Source organism: Vigna unguiculata, chromosome 6, assembly GCF_037176805.1.
Source record: "Vigna unguiculata cultivar grain cowpea cultivar isolate G323 ecotype 2 chromosome 6, ASM3717680v1, whole genome shotgun sequence".
In the NCBI taxonomy this organism is placed as follows: Eukaryota; Viridiplantae; Streptophyta; class Magnoliopsida; order Fabales; family Fabaceae; genus Vigna; species Vigna unguiculata.
Genome location: NC_140797.1, coordinates 26,558,090 through 26,572,940, shown reverse-complemented (window position 1 = coordinate 26,572,940; position 14,851 = coordinate 26,558,090). Strand labels below are relative to the sequence as shown.

The 14,851-nt window shown below is 30.2% G+C and overlaps 2 protein-coding genes across 2 annotated transcripts; both read left to right on the top strand.

Annotated features, from left to right (window-relative positions):
• Nucleotides 1-1,257: 1,257 nt before the first annotated feature.
• On the top strand, nucleotides 1,258-2,303 carry LOC114188417 (uncharacterized). Its single transcript, XM_085675052.1, has 5 exons — nucleotides 1,258-1,416; nucleotides 1,532-1,799; nucleotides 1,883-1,979; nucleotides 2,078-2,199; nucleotides 2,272-2,303. The coding sequence occupies exons 1-5, from the start codon at nucleotides 1,258-1,260 to the stop codon at nucleotides 2,301-2,303; spliced, it is 678 nt and encodes a 225-aa protein (XP_085531178.1).
• A 6,521-nt stretch (nucleotides 2,304-8,824) lies between these two features.
• LOC146885695 (uncharacterized) lies at nucleotides 8,825-11,816 on the top strand. Its single transcript, XM_085675051.1, has 3 exons — nucleotides 8,825-9,032; nucleotides 9,457-10,287; nucleotides 10,396-11,816. The coding sequence occupies exons 1-3, from the start codon at nucleotides 8,825-8,827 to the stop codon at nucleotides 11,814-11,816; spliced, it is 2,460 nt and encodes an 819-aa protein (XP_085531177.1).
• Nucleotides 11,817-14,851: the final 3,035 nt, after the last annotated feature.

The following is a 14,851-nucleotide window of genomic DNA, read 5'->3' as shown; positions in this document are numbered from 1 at the left end:
TGTTTAATTCATATGTTTTGATTAAACATGTCTTCCATTGTTATTGATTTTCTGATGTCTGATGAATTCAATTTTCTCCATCTCGTACGTAATTTGAGCTTTTATTCTTAATGTCTGTTGAAGCTTGATCTTATTGTCCCTCAACTTTCAAGAAACCCCAACATTTGAGGTTTATTTCATTCTTATGTTATTTTTATATTTTCTCTTACTTTCCATTCACCTTAACTTTCAAGAGACGTTAAGGTTTCAGGTATAATTTTGTTTAAATGCAGAAACTGTTGCCATCTTAAGTCATAAGCAAATTTGTTGTTGATTAGTTATGAATATGGCATTGAAGTAAGAAGAGACCAAGGAGTAGTTGCTAATGGTAACCAACTTTTAAATGTAAGTCAAGAATATTGATATAATGGAATACCTTTAATATGTTGTATTTATTTTTTTTTTGTATTGTTGATTCAAAGATCTTCTATACTACCATTTGAAAATTATTTTTTTGTGGCCTATTTCATGTTTTATTGGTTTCTATTACCTGAGAAAGTTGCTTCTTAATATTAGCAAGATGTAATTTGACCTTTTATTCTTAATGGTTGCTGAAATTTGATCTAATTGTACCTCAACTTTCAAGAAACCCCAACATTTCAGGTTTACTTAATTCTTATGTCTTTTGATATGCATACATCAAGTCAATTCTTTCCTTTTTCATCTATGTTACAACATTTATGTTACTGTTTGCATTACTTTACTTCTTTCCTTTTTCTTCTTTGTGTTTTAAATTTTCAAATGTTCAAACTACATCTTTATTTGAAATCAGATCTTTATTTCCTATTTTCGTTTATTTGTCAACCTTTTCCAACATTTAAAGTGACTTTATGTTGTCTTTTTCTACTACTCTCTGCCATATTTCCTCTTCTTACACAACATTGAGCCATGTGAAAAACAACTTTTGTTTTTTCTGTGGTCTTCGTATTTTTGTCAGTCACTTTTCCCAATTTTTACTCCATTTGGTTAACCAAAACCACAGTATGCGTATTGTTTTAGTAAATATCTTTACTCATGTCAAAATATGCTTCTGCTTTTCCCGATTGTTTCTAAATTTTTGAAATGAAAACCAGAGCATGCGTATGGTGTTGTTTTTTATTTATGATCTTCCAATATTTTTTTATTATGTGTTTTTGTTTTGTACAAATACATGTCTACAGACCTTTCTTCATTCCTTACTATACTCTAATTTCCCTCGTTTCCCTCATTCCTTACACCATGTCTGTTATCCAAAAACACACTCACTCCTTACAAGAACTCAACCCTGAGAAGGAAAGTTGGAATATCGTTGCAAGAGTTGTAAGGTTATGGTTTGTTGAAGATTACACAAAAGGAAAAACTCCATTTTCCATGGAAATTGTTCTTCAAGACAAAGAGGTACCTTCCTAAAACTATAAATGCCTTTTATTTTTTTACTTTTCCTAAATTTTTTATTTTTACCCATAAGTTTAAATATGCTTTTATTCTTTCATTTATGAAACTATTTTTGCAGGGTGTCCTAATCCATGCATCTGTTAGACACACATTGATATACAAATTCCAGTCTGAAATCAAAGAAGATAAGGTTTACACCATTCAATCTTTTAGTGTTTCATGTAATGGTGGTTCTTATAGAACTACAAATCACGCTTATAAGATCAACTTCCAATTTGGAACCAAGGTCAATATGGTTGAAAGTACCTTAGTTCCGAAAACTTCAACTTCATACACCCCTTTTTCAACAATCATAGCTGCTGGTTTTGACACAGATTACTTAGTTAGTAAGTATATTTTTGTTATTTTTCTTTCTTTTTTCGTATAAATTTTTGTTAATTTTTTTTTCTTTCTTTTTCCTTTTTTGTAGATGTCATTGGAATGTTTACTGGTGTTGGAATAGAAAGGGAGCTAGAGAAAGCTGGTAAGAAAACCAAAATGAATGTCATCCTTATTGAAGCTGATGGGTAAGCGGATTTCATCTGTTTTTCTTCTTTAGTGTTTTTTATTTTTTTTTATGTATTTCATTTGCTTCTCTTTTTATGTGATTTTTAACATTCAATAGTTTGCGACTGGAGTGTACTTTATTTGGTCAATATGTTGATATGTTAAATGCATTTCTGGCCTCTGGAGAGGATCAACATGTTGTCATTGCTTTACATTATTGCAAAGTGAAGACCTTCCAAGGTAACTAACTTTGATTGATTATTACATTTGTATTAATTTTTAAAATTGTTTTTGACATGTTGTCTTTTGTAGATAAAGTTTCTATTCAAAATTGTATGAACTGAACCAAGATAATTTTTAACTGTGATGGTGAAGATGCAACCAAGTTGAAAAAAATGTAAGTATATATACATAAGATATATCTTTGTTTATAGATAGATATATATATCTTTGTAATATAACATTTTTTTAACGTATGATGTGGGATAGTACTAAATCTCTTTCTCAACCTCTTACCCAACTTTGTGCTTCTTCTAAAGTTAGCTTAGAAGATGATTTCATTAAGTTGCATCCTAGGTAGGGATGTCAAAAAAATCCGTACCCGCGGGTATCCGCGGATAAAACCCGCAACGGGTAGGAAATGGATATTAAAAATGGATACCCGCTACCCGCGGGTATGGGTATTTTTGATACCCGCATGTTAACGGGGCGGGTACGGGTATCATAGTATCCGTACCCGTGGATACCCGTATCCGTTAAACTTTACCTTATATATATATATATATATATATATATATATATATATATATATATATATATATATATATATATATATATTAGTAAACAACATTATGAGTCTTCATCCAATAATGGTGGTCAGATTCTTACCCCACAAATAAGTAAATTACTTCCATATACTGTGGAGGTATTGATGTGTCTCTAAGACTGGTTATGGACCAACATGGAAGGTAATGAAATTAACACTTTTACTTAGATATTTTAATTAAGTGATTGTAAGAAATTTTTACTGAACTTCTTATGTTTCAAGGCTCTTCTAGATTAAAATTGGACAAAATGAAACTTTATACAATGTTGCAAGAGGTGGACATTGATGAAATTAGTAATTTCTTTAATATTTTATTCAAAAATAAACTACAATATAAATTGGTAGCGATTTTTTATTTGTTTGTTTTTCAAGAATCAATCGGAGAAAGGAGACTTGTTGATCTAAGCACTAATTATTTTTTTTTTAATATTTTTGTAAATACCCGCGGATACCCGTGGATACCTGCGGATATGAAAAAAATAGACGGGTACTCGCATAACGGATACCCGACGGATATGGGTACGGGTACGGGGCAAATATTTATCTAGCGGGTAGGGTACGGGGGAGCTACTACCCGTACCCTACCCGCCCCGTTGACATCCCTAATCCTAGGAGTTCAATTGAAGGTCTCAAAGATTTTAAACAGGTTCAAATATTTGTCTCTATGTTGCACATAAATATTTTTATTTAATTACCGTTTATTTTTTTTTCATATTGTTTCATTATTTATTTTACAGGAAAGTACTTTTGTAGTAAAGGCTACTATCAAACATGTGCTAGATCATGATGATTGGTGGTATACAGCATGTATCTGCAACAAAGCAGTATATCCTGATTCCAAAATGTTTTTTGTGAAAAGTGTAACAAGCATGTCATTAAGGTTACACCTAGGTAATATTATTAATCTTCAGAATATGATTTTATTAGGTTAAAATACCTTTTTGGTCCCAATTTTCGTAAAGTTTTTTCAAATAAGTCCTAATTTTGGTTTTGTGTTCAAATAGGTCCCAATTTTTGTTAATTTTGTTCAATTGGGTCCTTTTTTACTAACATCGTTTAAATCATTAACGGCCATGAACAGTGACTGCCACTTGTCACTTCGTGGTTTTTTTCAATTTTTTTTACTTCTTTTTGAATTTTTTTGAATTTTTTTTGAATTTTTTTAAAATTGTTTTAATTTTTTGTAAATGTACACGTGTCAACCCAGGAGTGTGCCACGTGTCACTTCGTGATTTTTTTGAATTTTTTAAAAAAAATTAAATTTTTTTTAAATGTCCACGTGTCAACCCAGTAGTGTGCCATGTGTCAAAGTCAATGTTCTAAATTTAATTTAGTCCCTATATTTGTTATTTTTGTTCAATTCAGGACCTACAATCTGACTTTGCAGATTACGTTCGTAAACATAGATTGAGGAGGTTAGAATTGCAGGGACGTCACAACACTTTCATTGTTCAATGTAAGCTTCTGCTCCGTAATACACCTAAGAAGTCAAGTAAGATTGGGAAGGGATGAAAGGACTTCTGCATATTCAATCGTTTGGAAGAAGGAGATATTCTTGTGTTTCTAGCTGACAAAGAAATGAAAAAGAAGAAGATCAAAGTCTATGTCCACAAAGAATGCAGTTTTTAATATTGCACTTTTTTTTAGTTTACTTTTTATATTATGTATGGTTTTTTGAAGAACTTTCAAAGTATTTTACTTTTATTTTGTTTGTAATAGTTTTAGCATCTTTTTTTGTTACTTCTAATAATTAGAAGCCATATCTATAAGTATTTTACCTAATTTAATTATCGTCAAGTTTTATATTTTAATTATTTTCCTAATACAAAATTTATTTAAATAATGATTTTCTAAAATAATTTTTCAATTCGGATAATAAAAATAATTGAAAATGATTATGATGAGAATTCAAATATGTTAAAATATTTGATTGATTTTCTTAAAAAAAGGTTAGAAGTAATAATAAACAAGTCAATTTTATAATTTACAGTACTAATATTTGGACATACTAACTGAATATAATTTGCATAAAATTTTATTAATTTCTTTACAAAAATTATTTTAATATTTGTTGCAAAATTTATTTTAATTGTCTTTTAGTAATCTTTAACTTATTCGAATAATATAGTAACCATGAAAACATTAAAACCCATTTCAGTTTGAACTCTTTTAGAAGTTTTTTAATTTAAATTTAATTTCTTAGAATTTATTTTCATTTCTAAAATTCAAAACAATAAAATTATTTTGTTTTGCCCTTTCTTTAGTAGTTGCATGTTACACTCAATGTAGAAACAAATGTCTACTTTAAGGGTTGACTATTACAAACCATAGTACTTTTGTGCTTGCCAAAAAAGGACATATAGCACAGATGCACATTCTGAAATGAGGCTTTGCATTGTCTGCAAATCATCAATTTGGACATTGCAGATCAAATCTTTTTTAAAAGGTGTGCTTTTCCAAATATTGAGTTATATGTTCAGTTCTGATATTTCCATATCAATGAAATGTTTGTTCTTTTTTGTCAAAAGTTTGTACTAACAGTACCTGAATCAGGAAGAATGTGTGTGGAAAACTAAAAATGTGCCTACATCTATTAATAGCTTTTTTCTTGCTTTCTGCTATACTTTCTTCACAGTGCATTGTTAATTGGTTTTGTTATTACTTTTCTATTATTAATTTTAAATCTTAATCTTATTTTATTTCCAACATGTTCTGAATTTGTAAAACACCATAATACAACAATACAATGCATAACTTCTACACACTTTGAACATTATCGCAACAAAATGGATTCAACAAATGGAAGAAGAAAAAGGAAGAACATTGTCTCACAAAATTTTTCCAATACCTTGATGAAGTCCAAAAGTTAAATAAATTTATGTTTCTCACATTGCATTTTTAAGTTTCTTCATTTTTTCTATCTCATTTCATTCATTTCTCATCCAATTCAATTAAATCTACACTCATACGTAAAAACAAAGATGTAAATACTAATCTTACTTCATGTATGTTATTTTTTTTTTTTTGTTCTTTTGATTGCAGTAACAAATGAGGACAAATCCAGTCCAAGTGAAGCATTTCCTTTTCCAAATACTACACCTATTTCTCAGTTAAGAAATTGTGGTAATCATTTTTTTCATTCACTATAAATTTCATCCAACAAATTTATTACTGCATTCATTATTGTCAATCTGTTTTTCATTTCCTTCACAAATATTGATATCAAAAAGGCACCAAAATCAATTTACTCAATGCACTAACACAAATATGGATTTTGTAAAAACTTTCAGTGTGATAGTTTTCTATATGTTTATTATTTGTGTTGCATAGTTTACATCTATTCTTTTCTCATTTGACTTTATAACAATTCTACCAGTATGGAAAGAAATGTTACCCCAGATGCATCTATCAAAACCTACTTATCTCTTAATGAAGATACACACGTGCAGAATAAAAGAATTCAATCTACAAATAGAAAGCCACTTTCTGAGTTGACATATTGTGGTAAGTTTGTTATTTAATTTAATTTTCATTCAAATTCAGTACAAATGCTAGCACTACAGACTTATTAGTCTCATTATTCATCTTTAATGCATATTATACAATTAACACACATGGATATTAGATGACATCATTTCATAATCAATTTGTTTCATCTTTAAATGCATTTCATAATCATTTGTTTAACTGCATTTTGCAGAACTTGACCAAAATAATGGGAAGTTGCACGAAGAAGAAGGAAACTTATTATAAATCAGAAGTTGGCAGAAAAAAGTAATACCATTGGTGATAAAAATGTTTAATTACTAATTCTTTATATATCTATTATTATCTTATCTTGATTTCAATTCCTTTCATACTAAATTTTACTATTACTATCTCTCTTATTAGAATTTCATGGTTCTACCTTTATTGGATCTACCAATGCTCCAATTTTGCACAACAGCAACAATAACAACACAGGTACAAATAAAAAATATATTAATTTTTTAATGCTTTTCTCTTAATAGAAAAAGTACAAACACAGTGCTTTAATATATTTTAGTCTTTTTATTAATTTTAGTTTTTCAAAGTCAAATTTAAGTTATTTTAGTTATTCAAATGTATAATTATATTTTATTGATAAATTAAATTAAGAATAGAATTACAAAATCATATATATCAATAATATTTATTGTTTTTATAAATTTAGAATTCAGTTCATTAATTTATGGATGTACTTGCAGGTATTGTTCAATTTGATTGTCATATTGGAAGAAGCAAAACCAATATGTTTAATACACAAGAATTGTTACCTAAAGAAATTGTGGGTAGCAGCTCCAGTCATGCTTCACTAAATTGTTCTGCCTTTTCTGAAGTTGTTAATCCTTTTTATGTTCAACAAAACCAAAGTCATGGTAATTTCTAATATAAACAAAATTCATTTTATTACTTTTCTTTAATTGTTACAAATTCAGGTTGCTAATATTCATTTCAATCTATGTTCAAGGTGTACAATTCTGTCAGCCTTCTCGGGAGCAGGCTATTAGATTTATTTCGAAGATATTGGATTTTGACAATAATTCTGACGAAGATGAAAATAATGGTAATCAATAATGGTTCATTTTAAATAATAAATACTTACTGTTTCTTTATGTAAAATTGGTTTTTCCTTTTCTTTCAGATAACATAATTGGACATTTCTCCTCTAATTTGTATTCAAAAGCTGAAATTCAAGGTGGAGCAATACTTTTTAGTGTTTTTATATTACTATATAGATATAAATATAAATGTTATTTAAGTAATGACATATATGTTTTTTATGTACTTAGGAAATGTTGATGTTGGGGAGTGTTCACTTGAGTGTCCCTATTGTCAAGCTCAATTGTGGTACGAAGAAAGATCTGATAAATGCAAAAGATTAAAACAAGTTGATTTCTCTCTTTGTTGTCAAAAGGGAAAAGTACAACTTCCATTGTTGAAGAAACCTCCACAATTGCTTCAAAAGTTGTTCAAAGGTGAAGACAGTACAAGCCAGCATTTCTTACATTACATAAGAAGTTACAACATGTTCTCATTTACATCCATTGGTGTTAAGATCCATTCCTCAATCAACGATGGATCGGGTCCTCCTCAATTTATTCTTAGTGGTCAAAATTACCATCGCATTGGAAGTTTATTGCCTGAAAAAGGATCAAATCCAAAATTTGCACAACTATATATTTATGACACAGAAAATGAAACAACCAACAGAGTTAGTCACTTTGGGTATGTGTAAATAGTTTATTTATGTTTTAGCCATCATTGCGCATATAATTGTCTAATTTTTAATTTTACAGGTCTGATAGTCAGCAATCCATATTTGATGAATCATTGATCGAAGAGTTGAAGAAAATGATTGACAAACACAATGTACTTGCTCAAACATTCAGAAGAGTAAGAGATTTTATACATGATGATGAACAATCAGATTTTGGATTGAGGTTATTTAGACATCGCTTTAAGGATCCTAGAGTATACAATACACCAGTAGTAGATGAAGTGGCAGCATTGATTGTTGGTGATTTGAGCACCTTAGATGTAGGAAGGGACATCATTGTCAAGAAAGTTTCTGGTCAGTTAACAAGACTACATGAAACACACACATGTTTCATTCCTCTTCAATATCCTTTGATTTTCCCATATAGAGATGATGGTTATCAAGAGGATATTCCAATTAGAGATTGTCAAAAATATGGACAAAGTAGAAAGAGAATTCGCATTTCTTTACGAGAATTCATTGCTTTCAGAATACAAGATAGAAAGGTTGAATTTGGTAATGTTGTAAATTCACGTAGATTGTTTCAACAGTTTTTAGTGGATACATACACTATGATTGAAGCCCAAAGGTTGTCTTTTATACGAAATAATCAAAAACTTATTCGTTCAGATATTCTAAATGGGTTACAAGAAGTTGTTAACAAAGGTTAAACTGATCCTTCTTCCATTGGTAAGCGTATTGTTCTTCCAACTTCATTTACATGTGGTATGAGATACATGTTCAATAATTGCCAAGATGCTATGGCAATTTGTAAGAAGTATGGCTATCCAGATTTGTTTATAATAATCACATGTAATGTAAATTGGCCTGAAATTCTTGATTTTGTCAAATCAAGAGGATTAACTGCTTCAGATAGGCCAGACATTGTTTGCAGAGTTTTTAAAATGAAATTAGACCAAATGATGATAGATTTCAAGAAGAATGATTTCTTTGGCAAAGTCAATGCAGGTATACCATTCTACTTTTCTTAATTTATTTTTCTTACTGGCAATTGTTTTCTCTAATAATTATGTTCCAAATTTAGGTATGTATACAGTTGAATTTTAGAAGAGAGGTCTGCCACATGCTCATATATTACTATGATTGAGTGACTCAAACAAGTTAGAAAATGCAAAGCATATAGATCAAGTCATCTATGCTGAACTTCCTCATCCAGATCTTTATCCTAAACTTTCAAAGGTTGTTCAAACATATATGATACATGGTCCTTGCGGAGCCGTTAGATTCAACTCGCCATGTATGAAAGAAGGTCGGTGTTCTAAATTTTTTCCTAAAAAATTTAGACATTCAACTACAATTGATGAAGATGGATATCCTGTATATAGACGTAGAAATGATGGTTTATTTGTGTTGAAAAATGGACATAAATTAGGTAATGCAAATGTGGTGCCGTATAGTCCTCTTCTCTTAATGCGTTATCAAGCTTATGTTAATACAGAATATTGCAACAAATCCAACTCAATCAAGTATTTGTTCAAATATGTCAACAAAGGTCCTAATAGAGCAACAATTAAAATTACAGACAAAGAGAATGAATCTACAGAGATGCGTGTTGTTGATGAGATAAAAAGATACTATGATTGTAGATATTTATCTGCATGTGAAGCAGTTTGGCAAATTTATGGCTTTGATATCCATCATAGATGGCCAGCTGTTCAACGTTTAACTTTTCACTTACAAGATCAACAACCAGTTTTGTTTAAAGATGATGATCAAATTGATGATGTATTGAATAGGAATGAGAATATGAACACCATGTTCCTAGCTTGGTTTGAAGCTAACAAAAAATTTGAGGAAGGCAGAAACTTGACCTATGCTGAATTTCCAACAAAGTTTGTTTGGATGTCTCAACAAAAACAATGGAAACCAAGAAAGCAAGGTTATAGTATTTGTCGACTATCATATGTTCCTCCAGGATCAAGTGAATGCTACTACATGAGAATCTTACTAACAAAACAAAAAGGTTGTATTGATCATGATAGTATAAAGACAATTAATGGTAAAACATTCTCCACATACCAAGAGGCTTGCCAAGAATTAAGATTATTGGCAGATGACAAAGAATTCATTGATGCCATTAAAGAGGCTAGCCATCTTGCATCTGGAAATCATCTTAGAAGGTTATTTGTTGCTTTGTTAATCATGAATACAATGTCTAAGCCAAATGTTGTTTGGGATTCAACTTGGACTTTACTTGCAGATGGTATCCTATATCAAAAAAGAAAAGACTTGAACATACCAGGTACTAAATTGAATTAATCTACACTATTTTTTCCATAATTATGTATTACTTACATGTTCTATTTTGTAGATTTTCAAATTCAAGAGCATGATTTACACAATCTTTGTCTACTAGAAGTACAAGAACTTTTAAATTCAAATGGGCGAGCTTTAACAGATTATAGTTGCCTTCCTCAACCTGATCTTTCAAATTCATTCAAATTTCAAAACAGGTTCATTGTTGATGAAATGAATTATGATAAAGAACAAATGGAAAAGCTACATCAATCTCTATTGCAGTCTGTCACTAATGAGCAACTACATGTTTATAACAAAATTATGACAACAGTGAATTCAGAGGTAGGGAATTTCTTTTTCTTATATGGTTATGGTGGTACTGGTAAAACATATATCTGGAAACTTTTGTCAGCTGCTATTAGAGCAAAGGGAATGATTGCCCTTAATGTAGCTTCAAGTGGCATTGCATCTTTATTGCTTCCTGGAGGAAAAACTGTTCATTCTACTTTTTGCATACCATTAACAATCAATGATGAATCAACCTATAACATCAATCAAGGAAGTCTTCGTGCTAAACTATTGATGGAAGCAAAACTTATAATATGGGATGAAGCTCCTATGATGAATAAGTTATGCTTTCAAGCTTTTGATAGAATATTGAGAGACATTATGAGAGCTACGAATCAACATAATGCTGACAAACCATTTGGTGGAAAGGTGGTGGTCTTGGGCGGTGATTTTAGACAAATCTTGCCAGTAGTAAGAAAGGAATCAAGGTATGATATTGTGAACTCATCAATTAACTATTCTGATTTGTGGCAATATTGCACAGTTCTTAAGCTATCACAAAACATGAGGTTAAAGGCTGCTGCTTCAAATGAAAGTGCAAAAGATATAAAAGAATTTGCTGATTGGATTCTTAAAATTGGAGATGGAAATATGAATTTGAATGAAAGTGGTGAAACCAACCTTTCAATACCAACAGATCTTCTAATTCAGGAAAGTGAAACACCTTTACTTTCTTTAGTCAAATTTGTTTATGGTGGTCTAATTGAAAATATCATGATTCTTGGATTCTTTGATGATGGTGTTATACTTTTCCCTACAATTGATAGTGTTGAACAAGTAAATGACTTCATTTTATCTTTGATTCCTGGTGAAGAACAAGTTTATTTAAGTTCAGACAGTCCTTGCCAATCTGATGATGATCAAGAAATTCAAGGTGAGTGGTTTACTCAAGAGTTTCTAAATGATATTAAATGTTCAGGAATTCCAAATCATAGGATTAAATTGAAAGTTGGCGTACCAATTATGCTTTTAAGAAACATTGATCAAGCAAATGGTATGTGCAATGGTACAAGGTTGCAAGTTAATGATTTGGGAAAGAATGTTATCTCTGCTACGGTCATAACTGGCAAAAATGTTGGTGACAAAATATTCATACCAAGAATGAACTTGACACCTTTTGATTCCAGCATCCCGTTCAAATTTTAAAGGAGGCAATTTCCAATATCCTTATGCTTTGCGATGACAATAAACAAAAGCCAAGGTCAAACTCTTTCTAAAATTGGACTTTATCTTCCTCGCCCAGTTTTTACTCATGGACAATTGTACGTAGCAATTTCTAGAGTGACATTAAAGAAAGGACTAAAAATCTTAATTCTGGATGAAGATGGAAAAGTAACCACTACAACTACAAATGTGGTTTACAAAGAAATATTTGAAAATCTTTGATAAAGGTATAAAAATTACTTTTATAACATTCTTGAAAGGTATGTCTTCAATTTTAACACAAATACAAATTTAGATCCAATACCATGCATTGAGATTTTCTGTTCTATGTGGTTCGATATGTTTTGTATTCATATTGTATCATCATGATCCCCACTTTAGTAGTAGTATTACAGAGGAACACAATCAAATCTACTAACGTTCATTTAACGTATGTACTGCACTTTCATATATATCTAAAGATTTCAATCTTCAGAATTTTTACTTTATTTCATTTTTTTCTAATTATTTTTGTAAAGAATTATTAATTCTGGATTTAATTTTTATCAACGTCTGTTTATATATAATATATTTTTTGTTCATATATAAGTATGTTGACAACTTATATATGTTTTGTTTTTGTTTCTGTTTTTGCAGGAAAAAATATTGATAATGTCTTTATTGTTTGAAAATAATTTAGTGTCCTCATTATTTTGTAGCCATTTTTATTTGTTGATCGACACTTTGTTGTTGGTTATGCACACGAATTAGGCCTACAGTGACACTTGGTAGATGTAAATGGTAAGAGCATAAAAGTTACCTATAACATGGATTCAGATAACCCAAGGATCATTGAAGGTTGGTTTAATATGAGAAATTTGTATCAAATTCAAAGTGATTCTCACATCCAGTTTTAGTATTTGGGAAATTCTTTATTTCACCTAACAGTGTTTAAAGGTGGATGTACAACAACAAGTTTGACAACATTTATGCACCGTATTACTCATCAAAATACAATATCTATATTTTCAGTGAAATTGACAAAGTATCAAAGTAAAGCAAGTCACTTGGTATATTCCTTCTTATTTATTCTTATGCTTATTATTATAATTAAATTGAAATACTTATACTAACAATAAACGTTTGAATCATGTAGGATTTGCCATCAAAGTTTGCCAACTTTATTCGGGAGGTGAAGGTAGAAGACGTCTTTCTTATAGGGCCTAAAACTATAGTGAATTGCAAAATACTAATATCCAACAAACAACGAAGTTCAACAAAGATAGGTCAAGGTTGGAGGCTATTTTGTTCTGAAAATGAATTAAAAGAAGGAGATATTGTTGTCTTTCAAGCAAACAATGATTTCATCGAATCAAATGTTGAAATATTCGTTAATGGTTGTTGTTGTGATTAGATTAAGCATAATTTTATAATGTTGATGAATTATGGTCATTGAACTTTGTTATATGACAATATAATTGTGTACTTCATCAATTATGGTCATTGAACTTTGTTATATGACAATATAGTTGTTTATAATAAATTGTTAAACTTTTTTTAATAATTTAATAATTTATAATAATTATTAAAAATAATCTCGTGCATTGCACGGGTAAAAAACTAGTATAAATACAAATTAAACATCAAATCACTATGAAATCAGCTGGTATGTGAAAAAGTATAGGCTATAATTAAGTTTTAGACAAATCATTATAATAAATTTCAAGACATTTATTTCTCAGAATTTAATTATAGTTATATATTATTTTTAAAAAAAAGTAAGGCTTAAATACCTTTTGGTCCTCATTTTCGTAGTGTTTGTTGCGAATAGTCCTCATTTTCACAGAATGTTTAAAATGGTCCTCATTTTCGCAATTCGTGTTTTATTTGGTCCTTTTCTGTAACGCCATTTAAATCATTAATGGAGCATTGTACATGTGGCACGATTTGTATTAGGGTGTATTACGTGTACTATACAGGTGGCTTAATTAGATATTTGGGGATAAATAAGTGAGCTAGGGTTTTGGTAGGGAATGTTTGGGCAGTTGGTGAGTTTTGGCAATTTTGTTCCTCCATTCCCAATTGGTATTGCTGCAATCTTCTTCTTCCTGCAATCCCATTATATAGGTATGTTACGGTCTCAATCTTCTTCCTTTACCTCTGGTTGTAATCGTTGGAGGCAATCGTGTTGTATCATTTCGTGCACTATTGGTGGTTCAACGAGAAACGAATTAACCCCGATTTGTAGTTGCAGAGAGATGGCTCCTATGAGGATGGCAAGAACTCCAAAGAATATTGGTAGAAAATTTTGGGTACAATCTATTTTTATTTTTGTGTTAATAATAAATTGGTTTTAATTTTTGGTTTATTGATTTACAGAGTGGTGGTTCCAATAATGTAGGCTGCAACTTTTTCAAATGGTGTTGTTGATGAAAAGCATGTCATCATCATGACACAAATGAGGCAGATTAATGATTTGGAGAAGTCACTGAAGGTTGCTGAGAAGAGGCTGCAATTTGTAATAGGGTTCACGTGAGTTGTTATTGTATTATTCGTATTGTTATTGTGTGTAATCTTTTAAAGTCCAATCTGTTTTGTACTATTGTTAAATGAAGAAATGAATTAGTTTGATTATGTTGATATTAGTCCCAACATGTTCAAAATGACATCTTAATCTGAGCATTGAAGTAAGTGAAATTGATTTAAGTTTGGGAAAAATTAAATTGATATAAGTCTGGAAGAAGTTAAATTCATAACATTAATTCATCCTCATCAAAATGCACTACATCAATGTTTGGCAAAAGTGAAACTGAACGAAGTTTAAGGAAAGTCAAAATGCAGTACATCAATAATGAATTCTACATCAGAAATTCTAAAAAATAACTAAGACGTTTGTAGCTGCTATCATGGCCTCCTCCTAATCTGTAATTTCATCCTAAACTACTGAGATGGTTCTTCTGGTGTTGGTAGTGGTGTTGCTTGACTCTCCACTTCATTCCTTGGTGGTTGAGTTGTTTGAGTTTCAGCAGTTGGTGCAT